Consider the following 10790-nt stretch of genomic DNA (forward strand, 5'->3'; position numbering starts at 1 on the left):
CGAGCAGGAGTGGCTTTTGTCCCTCATCCTTGTTTACTCGAAGAAACTTCAGACCGGACGTGTTTAGTCAGAACTGAAATACATCTCGGGGCCAAACCGATAGGAAACGAGGCTGCCTCGCGGTGGCAGCCGCACAAATACCACCGCCAACCCCCCCAGCCCGGGTCCCGGCGCTGGAGCTTTCTCCTCCTCCCTCCGCCCGGCAAAGTTTTGTGCAGAGAGTATTTTTAAAGTCCTCGTTGGGCAAACTTGAGATAGACGGTGGTTTAGGCCCGTAATTTGCAGACGCCGACTCGCTCGGGCTCTCACCTATTTTGTTCCCGACGTGGTGCCGACCCACGAACCGGCAGCGCCAGTTTTGTGGTCCCTGGTTCTGTTGATCACAAAATGGTTTTGTGCCTTTAAAAAGTTTTTAAATGTCCGCCTAGGTGTTCATTCGGAGCGGACACCCGCAGATGAGTAAGGATTACTGTATGAGGATGCCATTGTGTCTACGCTTTTTTGAGATCACACTGGAGGACCGTTTTGTGTGTGTGTGTGTGTGTGTGTGTGTGTGTGTTTCTTTTTGCTTGGCATAGCCTCTTCTAGGCATTAGCTATCCCTGCCATTTTCTTGTTTGGTATATTATGGGAGGTTCATGCCACTACTGTGTTAACGAACCCAACTTTGGTTTTCATTCACTCCCCACAAAGTTCAAGTGCTCATAGAATCCCATAATTTCATTGCTAACCTCAACCATTTCTTTTTCTCTCTTTTTAGAAAATAATTAAACATGGGCAAAGGAGATCCTAAGAAGCCGAGAGGCAAAATGTCATCATATGCATTCTTTGTGCAAACTTGCCGAGAGGAGCACAAGAAGAAGCACCCAGATGCTTCAGTCAACTTCTCAGAGTTTTCTAAGAAGTGCTCAGAGAGGTGGAAGGTAAGGGGGCTTAAAACATAATTGAGGGATTTTTAAAAACTTAAATCCAAATCAAGGTCTTTAAAAAGCCTCGGTGCCACTTGCATAACGTGAGTAGGGATGTTAGAACAGGCCGCTGAGTGAGTACATGGCAAAGGATGCCGGTTTTAGTTCTGTTAGTACTTTTGCGACAGTTTAGTAGGATTTGGGTTACCGATTTCAGTTTACAAATGATTCTTTTGTAGACCATGTCTGCTAAAGAGAAAGGAAAGTTTGAAGACATGGCAAAGGCGGACAAGGCCCGTTATGAAAGAGAAATGAAAACTTATATCCCCCCTAAAGGGGAAACAAAAAAGAAGTTCAAGGATCCCAATGCACCCAAGAGGCCTCCGTGAGTATCTTACCTATTTCCAGGAGGGTTTTGCAGTAGAATCAGATAGAAATTTAGCAAGCCACCTTGTGGGTTTGGGGTGTGTAATCAAAAGTTTCTTAGCTGGTAAGTGCCTTACGTTGGTCTATTTGGATATTGTAAGTAGAATTCCTGTTGAATGGGAGGAGCATTTGAATTAGACATTGGCCTTCTTCACTTAATCTGTCTCCTAAATGTACCTTTCTTTTGTTTCTTGAGAAATACCATCTCTCCGAAATACTTAAAATTTCACAGAATTGCTTTTGGAGCGCTTGCATTTATCAATAGTACATGTTCAATTAGTAGCCTCCTAAGTCAAATAGCCGTGAATGGAGGTTTGGTTGTGAAGGGTATTTAGCATATTTTAATATTTGCACCCTGTCCGGTGCCTGATAGAAACCAGCAGCAGCTTTTATATAGCAGGACAACACACATTCCATAGTAAACTGAAAATTAAATTTCTCTTTTTAGTTCGGCCTTTTTCTTGTTTTGTTCTGAGTATCGCCCAAAAATCAAAGGAGAACATCCTGGCCTATCCATTGGTGATGTTGCAAAGAAACTGGGAGAGATGTGGAATAACACCGCTGCAGATGACAAGCAGCCTTATGAGAAGAAGGCTGCGAAGCTGAAGGAAAAATATGAAAAGGTAAGAAGTGTGCATTTGTTCGGTGTAATGAGGAAAGGGTATGCCTGACATTAGATTATACTTGGTACCTCATCTCAATTTCATACTTTCTTGCGGATTTCTAAGAATTCGGGGTGTAATGCAGTTTTCAGATTCACCGCTCCTTTCCGTGTGCCCCTGGCTGTAGTCTTAAATCTTTTCCATCCTTCAGAGAGTATAGAAGTTCAGATCAGTTGTTAATTTTTTTTTTTTTTTTTGACTTGGGTACAGCTGCCATACACTTAAGCTGGCTTTGTTATTCTCTGATTTAAATTTACTGGTAGTCACTTTTAGTCAAGTGATTATTTTAAATGGTCAGACACATAAAAATAGTCTGGGCAAGATAATGAAGACCGTGTCCTTCATAAACCTGTCCTGAAGTATTTGTGTTCCCTTCCTTCAATAACAGAAATCCCAACTTTATGAATTTCAAAAAAGTTATGTTGAACTGTGTAGTAAGTTGATAAAGAAAAAGCTTTATCTCCTATACTTTCAATAGGAGTAGCAAGTTAAATTTTAGCTTATTTAGTCATCTGGAAAAATGTTGATTTCTAGATGTTTCTTAATTGCATGCTTGCTGGCAGATTTACTTTTTTTTTCTTTTAAGACAAAATTTCCTACTCTGGATTAGGGTCTGATAGAAACCTGTAGATTGCTGTTTTGCATTCAGAAGGTGGCAGTGTCTACCCTTTAATCAAAGTCTCTACATTCTAGTTTTAATCAACTAAAGTTAGGACGTGGTACCTAATCGTACTTCATTGAGGCGCACAACATTGCAAATATTGGACCATGTCATTCCATGAGTTACGGGTTATTAATTGCAATTCTCTCGGTGCGTTGAAATGCATTCCTCCGTCCTAGGCGTTTATGGGATCGGGGTGAGTGCAGATACGTGGTTATTTTCGCGGAACTGGGATCTTGATTTTTCGTAAGTTACTTTTCCTTCTCCCCTTGCTTAACTGTCCTGTCTTTCCTTCCACTTTTTCTTGACTTTATTTTGGAAGGATATTGCTGCATACCGAGCTAAAGGAAAGCCTGACGCGGCAAAAAAGGGAGTCGTCAAGGCTGAAAAAAGCAAGAAAAAGAAGGAAGAGGAGGAGGACGAGGAAGATGAAGAGGATGAGGAAGAGGAGGAAGATGAAGAAGATGAAGAAGAAGAAGAAGATGATGATGATGAATAAGTTGGTTCTAGCGCAGTTTTTTTTTCTTGTCTATAAAGCATTTAACCCCCCTGTACACAACTCACTCCTTTTAAAGAAAAAAATTGAAATGTAAGGCTGTGTAAGATTTGTTTTTAAACTGTACAGTGTCTTTTTTTGTATAGTTAACACACTACCGAATGTGTCTTTAGATAGCCCTGTCCCGGTGGTATTTCCAATAGCCACTAACCTTGCCTGGTACAGTATGGGGGTTGTAAATTGGCATGGAAATTTAAAGCAGGTTCTTGTTGGTGCACAGCACAAATTAGTTATATATGGGGATGGTAGTTTTTTCATCTTCAGTTGTCTCTGATGCAGCTTATACGAAATAATTGTTGTTCTGTTAACTGAATACCACTCTGTAATTGCAAAAAAAAAAAAAAGTTGCAGCTGTTTTGTTGACATTCTGAATGCTTCTAAGTAAATACAATTTTTTTTATTAGTATTGTTGTCCTTTTCATAGGTCTGAAATTTTTCTTCTTGAGGGGAAGCTAGTCTTTTGCTTTTGCCCATTTTGGATCACATGGATTATTACAGTGTTTATCTTTTCATATAGTTAGCTGATAAAAAGCTCTGTCTACACCCTGCATACTCATGATGAGGGTAATAAAAGTTGAATTGAGACAGTTTTCATCCATAACTGAAACTCCAATCTTGATCAGTTGATGGCAGATTTCACATAGCCCAGTCACATTTACGAAGTGAAGAGTAACCACAGCATGGGATTAGTAGAATCAAACATTTTGAAAGTCTGTCCTTGAAGGACTAAGAGAAAAAGTATGTTCTAATCTTTACATGAGGACTCTACATTCTTTAACTCCCATTACCATGTAATGGCAGTTATATTTGCAGTTCCCACATTAAAGAAGACCGGAGAATGTATCCCCAAAAGCGTGAGCTTAAAATACAAGACTGCCATATTAGATTTTTTGTTGACATTAGTCCCAGCAAAGGCTCTGGAAAAAAAAAAAAAGTGCTGGCTGTAAATGTCTTCTATTTCTCTAAATACGGATTTCTTAGGAAACTTGACTCTCCGTTAAAGGTATTTTTAATTAATTGGGCCAACTTCTAAAATGTATGCCACACTGAAAATCCGGTATATTTTCCTATATTGTAGTTTGCTCCTTTATATAAATCAAACAGGCCTGAGGGAAGAAGACGCTTAAAACTTTGTATTTCAGTAGGAGGTATCGGATTTGAATTTGATTTTTCTTTACGAAACCCAAACTCATTCATTAGAGTCATGTTTATCTACTTAGCAGTTTAGGGAACAATTTGGCAATTTTGTGGTTTTTGAGATTATCGTTCTCTTAAAGTGCCAGTGTTTTAAAATAGCGTTCTTGTAATTTTACACGCTTTTGTGATGGAGTGCTGTTTTGTTATATAATTTTGACTTGGATTCTTTCCATTTGCATTTGTTTATGTAATTTCAGGAGGAATACTGAACATCTGAGTCCTGGATGATACTAATAAACTAATAATTGCAGAGGTTTTAAATATTAGTTAAATGGCTTTCACTTAAGATTTTAAGGTTTCGTTATATATACATATTTTAATCTTTCCAATAGTATCTCTTAGCCGACACCATTTAAACAAGTATAAGGTCTGGCAAAGTTCTTCCCTTTAAAAATACTTGGTTTATAACTACAAACAGCTTAATGATAAAAAGTTTTTGTCAAACAATTGAGCGTGTTCTCCGAGGAGGCTATAGATCTAGGTGCGGAAAAATTAAATTTATTTTCAGTATGTTGGGCTGAACAAGATAGTAGCTTTTCAAAAGCGAGGCACCCGAAGCAGTTAAAACACAATAGTGATCATAAAGCTGAGTTTACCAATTTTCTAAGTCCATGGAGACGCCTCGGTTGTGTAAAACTTCATTGAATTCTTAGTCAAGAGGAACAAGCCCATCTCCTGACTTTCGTGCGCATCCTTGCCGTAGCAGAGGCACCGCCACGGTCGACATCTGTTGCTAGTAAGGGATCCAATTAAAAGTGGATTCTGCCTGAAGGAAACTTGCAACTTGGTGGGTATGTCATCTACCAGTGTTGTCAGATGCTGAGAACGGGAACGAGTTTTTTGGTGTGTTAACTGGCTTCAGATCTTGACAGGAAAAAGTCTTCAATCAGGAAGCTAATAGAGTCCTGTGTAGTGTTTTCAGCAGTATCCCTAGGGCTTGGAATTTTAGGTAATTCAGCATAAAGCCTTTGTGCAATTGGGAGGATTTGTTTTCAAGTTTATGTACGAGAACTATTTTAATGTTTAGAAGTAGTCACAGCACGAGGGGCATTAAAGATTTTCTTTAAAAAAATTTTTTTAATGTTTATTTTTGACAGAGAGACAGCATGAGCAGGGGAGGGGCAGAGAGAGAGGGAGACACAGGATCCGAAGCAGGCTCCAGGCTCCGAGCTGTCGGCACAGAGCCCGACGCGGGGCTCGAACTCACCTGAGCCAGAGACGCTCAACCGACTGAGCCACCCTGGCGCCCCGGACATAAAGATTTTCTGAAGAAAGTCGGTATAAAGTTGAGGATTAAAGTTGGGGCACTTAACATCAGAGTGTGGATCAAAACCCAAGTCCCAGTTCCCTGACTTGCCTGTGTAAGGGTGGCACCGTGGCAGGTTAGTTGCTGTAATTCTGGTAGTCTTCCATCGAGGTGTTGATATTTGCCGGACCTGTTCATTTTCTTGAGTCAAGTCTGAGAAAGGAAGTCTTTTTTTTTGTGTCCTGTGCACCATAGGGAAGAAAAATGGTGGTAGAGTTGTATAGCGACTAGCTATATGGAAAACTACACTGGAGAGACAAAATAGTGATGCTTTGAGTGAGAAATGCGGCCAACTCCCTTGCTTGGCATCATGTAATCTATGATGAAAGTTCAGATACAGGTCAGTTTGGTACAACACGCCTTCTGAAAGGCCCTGAAATAGCTCTCTTTCCGGTACCTGGCAGCCGCTTTTTGCATATGACGGTATCACTACGAATGTGAATAAATCGAATGCTGCCTATGGCTGGGAATCTCCTGTTGCTCGCGTGTGAACCATTGGCTAGTAATTAGGGTCTTCTATTAGTTAAGGGATGGCGGGGAGTTCAAGCTTTTTTTATTTGTGGGGTTTTTTAATTCATTCTTAAATGACTTGAAAGGCCTTTTAAAACTACGGAAAAGCCAGAAGATGGTCTGGATCCCTATGCGGCAAAAGATGCAGGCTGGTTCGTTCTCTTGTCCTCTTCCAATAGCAAAGACATGAACGGTAGCGCTAACACTTGCCATAACTTGGGAAATTCCCTGGGTCGGAGCCAAGTTGCTCCCTGGAGTTAAAAGACAAAGATGTTGCTCTGTTCTAGGAATGCTGCTGTTTAACCACGTGCCGTGGTGTAGAAATCTACACCACACAACACCGGATGACACAAGCACGGCTTAACGGGCCGCGCCAGAATATGCAGTGCCCATATTCCGGTCTAAAATAAAACAGACCATTTCTGCCAGGAGGAAGTGTAATCACTTGGGCCTTTGGGCATGCCCATTGGTTTGGACCCTCTATATAAATTGAACTTACCGGTCAGCCACTGAAAAAGAGAGAGGTACTAATAAAGATCTGGGACAACATGAAGGGATTATGATAGATCTGTAAATAACGGCACGAGGAATGGTAGGCAAGGGTCGAGTCTGTGGAGACTGGAAGCCAGTGATGGTCAGAATATCCGCAAAGGGGGGAGCAGTTAAAGAGATCCTTGTGAGTTTTTACGATGTACTTTCTTTTCCTCTTTAGTCGTACAATTCAGACATAGAAGTGACGTCACATAGTACGCTATCCCATAATCTGATCAGTACTGATGGTCATTCACGCTCCCTGTTTTTTGCTGTGTCTAACAATACGGTGATGAGTATCGGCGTATATTCCTTTTAGGCGTAAGTCTTTACATTTCCCGAAGTATTATTGCTGACTTGAAGGATATGTGCGTTTTAAAATTTGGGGCAGACCAGAGCCTCTGGGTGGTTCTGTCAGTCGGGCGTCCAACTTTTGGTTTTGGCTCAGGTCACAGTCTCCTGGTTCCTGGGTTTGAGCCCCACGTCCGGCTTGGGGCTGACAGTTTGGGATTCTCTCTCTCTCCCTTGCTCTGCCCCTCCCCCACTTGGGCTCTCAAATAAACTTTAAAAATAAAATAAAATTTTTGGCAGATATTGACAGATTGCCCCCCAAACGGTTATGCTTCCCGTGAAACATCTTAATTTTTATGAGAAATCGGGATTTTTACTGGTTATTCTTTGGGTCCACGAAATACTATCCATCTTTTAAAGATGAGAAATTCAAATACTGAAATATTGCCATTTGTTTAGAGCCACCCAAACACAAGAAGGCAGAATCAGAACTGAAAGACTGAAAGACTCTTGGGTTGGCTATTGATTATTAAACTACCGAACAAAGTGTTTCTCTCAAAAGTTACTGCGATAAGGAAATACTTAAGGTTTCCACTGTGTAAAAATGAGAAACACCCTTCATCCTAATCTGATAGTCTTATCTGAGGAGGGTGTTCTTTTTTTTTTTTTTACTTTCTTTTTCTTTTTTTTTTTCTTTTTCTTTTTTTTTTTTTTAAGCAAAGATTGCAAGATTTTGTATTGATCATTACAGGAGCTACAGCTGGCAGTTTTGGGAAGCGAGTCAGGCTACAAATTGTAGTTAGTCAGGGATCCTGCAGGCCCGGTTCTGGGCTTTAGAAGGATGGTGTGTTATTTGCAAAGTGGGATGGATATTGAGAATCTGCCTGAAATGGAATAAACTTGACCACTGTTCACCTCCTGGCCAGAGAGGGTACTTTAGAAAAGAAGGTCATACTCTAAGTGCATTTACAAATGCAATTGTGATAAGGAGCTTTATTTTTTTTTTAATTATTTTTTTTAACATTTATTTATTTTTGAGACAGAGAGAGAGAGCATGAACAGGGGAGGGTCAGAGGAAGAGGGAGACATAGAATCTGAAACAGGCTCCAGGCTCTGAGCTGTCAGCACAGAGCGCGACACGGGGCTCGAACCCACGGACCGCGAGATCATGACCTGAGCCGAAGTCGGACGCTTAACCGACTGAGCCACCCAGGCGCCCCTGTTAAGAAGCTTTAAAGTGGAATTAAACTTAGTTCCTTAAGGTTACAGAGAATCTCTCATTCTAGGCTTTACCATATTTTTGTTCATTTGGTTTCAGAGATCATCTTCTAAGGTGTTCTGAACATAACCAGGTGAGAGAATAAAAGTCCTAAAACAAAATATCCATCGGGTGTGAGGGAATACTCCTAAAGGTGGAGAAAAACAGGCAGCTTCATTAAACACCCTCCGGTGCCAGTGCGATGCCCAGGAAGGGGTGAAGAGTTGAGACGAAAGGCTCCTCAGAGCAAGGACATCCAGTCCCAGTCCCCTCCCTACCCCGCAACCCGAGCTTCAGGGAGGCTTGGGCCTTGCCCTGCCGTCTGAAGTCAGCCTTCCTGGGACTTGGGCATAGTGCAGGGCTAGGCACACACCGGAGAGCGGGTGGCTGCAGGAGGAACAACAGTCGTCGTGGCTTTGGTGGCCTTCGTACGGCACCTGCAGGCTCACAGCACGCGAGTGGCAAAGGCTCCAGGGCTCCGGCAGTCCCTGCGTGTCTTTGTAGAATAGTGGTGGAGAGGCCCGCAGAGCTTCCGAGGCCGGGGCAAGGACCCAAAGCAGCATCAAAACAATGGAGCAGGGCCAAGTTCACAGTAGGCGCAAAAAAGAGCGGGAGTTCCTTCCCCTTCCTTGTAAGGACTATAGGAAGGAGCTGGAAGGCATCCTCCCTCCTCCTTCCTTTCCTGCCTGGATTCTCCTGTTGATACACAAGCACATTCTGCCATCGCTGTGAGCCCTCTCAGGACTTCCTCCTCCTATTTACTGGGACTCAGAACGCTTCCAGGCAAAACAAAAATATGACCGATCAGAGGAACTTATAAGCTACCTGATTCTAAAGGGCAGAGAAGCATCAGAAAAATATGTGCTGCTGCTGCCGTGTCCTTAAGAATTGCAGCGTGAGGGGCGCCTGGGTGGCTCGGTCGGTGGAGTGTCTGACTTGGGCCTAGGTCACGATCTCACGGTTTGTGGGTTCGAGCCCCGCGTGGGGCTCGCTGGCTGTCAGCGAAGAGCCCGCTTCGGATCCTCTGTCCTCCTCTCTCTCTCTGCCCTTCCCCCACTCCATTTGCGCGCTCTCAAAAATAAATAAAACAAAAACAAACAAAAAGAATTGCAACATGAGCTTATACAAGAAGGACGGAATGCAACACACTGCACACTGCAAGGACTTCTGAAAAACTGTTTCCCCTTATAATGAATGAAATTTGCATTCACTAAAAGATAACAAGCAAGAAAATCAAAATCTACAATACTTCTAGTCAGACTTAATATACTGTGTGCCCTTCTAATTTTTTATATATAACATTGGCGTAGAGTTAATTAATTGAATGTATATAATTATAATTTTAAAAATTGAGGTGAGATTCACATAACATAAAATTAAACATTTTAAGGGGCACCTGGGTGGCTGAGGCAGTTAAGCGTCCAGCTTCAGCTCAGGTCATGATCTCATGGTTTGGGGTTCAAGCCCCACGTCGGGTTCTGTGCTGACAGTTCAGAGCCTGGAGCCTGCTTTGGATCCTGTGTGTGTGTGTCTCTCTGTCTCAAAAACATTAAAAAAAATTTTTTTTAATGAAACATTTTAAAGTGAATAATTCAGTGGCATTTAGCACATTCACAATATTGTACGACCACCGCCTGTCTAGTTCCAGACGTTTTCATCACCCCAAAAGGAGATCTCATACCTATTACCCCTCCCCTTTAGCATTTGGCAGAAACCAGCCTGCATCATCTCTATGGATTTACCTCTTCTGGATATTTCCCACAAATTCAATCACGTGTGGCCTTCCGTGTCTGGCTCCATTCACTTAGCATAACGTTTTCAAGGTTTGTCCGCATTGTAGTATGAATCTGTGCTTCATTCCTTTTTACAGCTGAATGTTCCCCGGTGTGTATGTTTCACGATTCATTTAGCCACTCGTCCACTGGCGGCCCCTGAGCCTGTTCCCCTTTGGCCACTGTGACTAGTGCTGCTGTGATGATATGTGGACACATATATGGTGGAATCCCTATTTTCAACTCTTCGGGGTGTATACCTAGGAGTGGAATTGCCGGATCATATGCTAGTTCTGTGTTTAACTGCTTGAGGGACCACCAAACTCGTCCACAGCAGCTGAACCATTTTACATTCCCTATAGTGATGTAGAAGTGTTCCAATTTCTGCACAACCTCTTCAACATTTCCCATGTTTCTTTCCTCCTTCCTTTCTGCCTTTCCTTCTTTCCTTCCTCTCTCCCTCTCCCGTCCTTCCTTCCTTCCTTTCTTTTCTTTCTCCCTCTCTTTTGTCTTCCTTCCTTCCTTTTTTATCCTTCCTTCCTTTCTCCCTCCCTTCTCTCTCTCTTCTTTCTTTTCTTTCTTCTTTCTTTCTCCCTATCTTCTTCCTTTCTTTCTCCCTCTCCTTTCTTTCTTTCTTCTTCCTTCCTTTCTTTCTCCCTCTCTTCTTTCTTTTTCTTTCTCCGTCTTCTTTCTTTCTTTCTCCCTCTTCTTTC

The 10790-nt window shown here is 42.2% G+C and overlaps 1 protein-coding gene across 3 annotated transcripts in view; it reads left to right on the top strand.

The window, feature by feature from the left end:
- The window catches only part of LOC125918514 (high mobility group protein B1), a 9788-nt gene extending 5118 nt beyond the window's left edge, over positions 1-4670 (top strand). For 2 of the 3 annotated variants that reach the window (XM_049624500.1, XM_049624498.1), the window contains exons 2-5: positions 760-922; positions 1147-1292; positions 1782-1956; positions 2979-4670. In XM_049624500.1, the coding sequence (XP_049480457.1) occupies positions 773-922; positions 1147-1292; positions 1782-1956; positions 2979-3155 (648 nt within the window). In that variant the 5' untranslated portion in view covers positions 760-772 and the 3' untranslated portion in view covers positions 3156-4670. Of the gene's footprint in view, positions 1-30; positions 460-759; positions 923-1146; positions 1293-1781; positions 1957-2978 lie in introns of those variants that run through there. The other variant, XM_049624499.1, reaches the window with a different exon arrangement.
- The last annotated feature ends 6120 nt before the right edge of the window (positions 4671-10790 follow it).

This window comes from Panthera uncia, unplaced genomic scaffold, assembly GCF_023721935.1.
Source record: "Panthera uncia isolate 11264 unplaced genomic scaffold, Puncia_PCG_1.0 HiC_scaffold_918, whole genome shotgun sequence".
Classification (NCBI taxonomy): domain Eukaryota; kingdom Metazoa; phylum Chordata; class Mammalia; order Carnivora; family Felidae; genus Panthera; species Panthera uncia.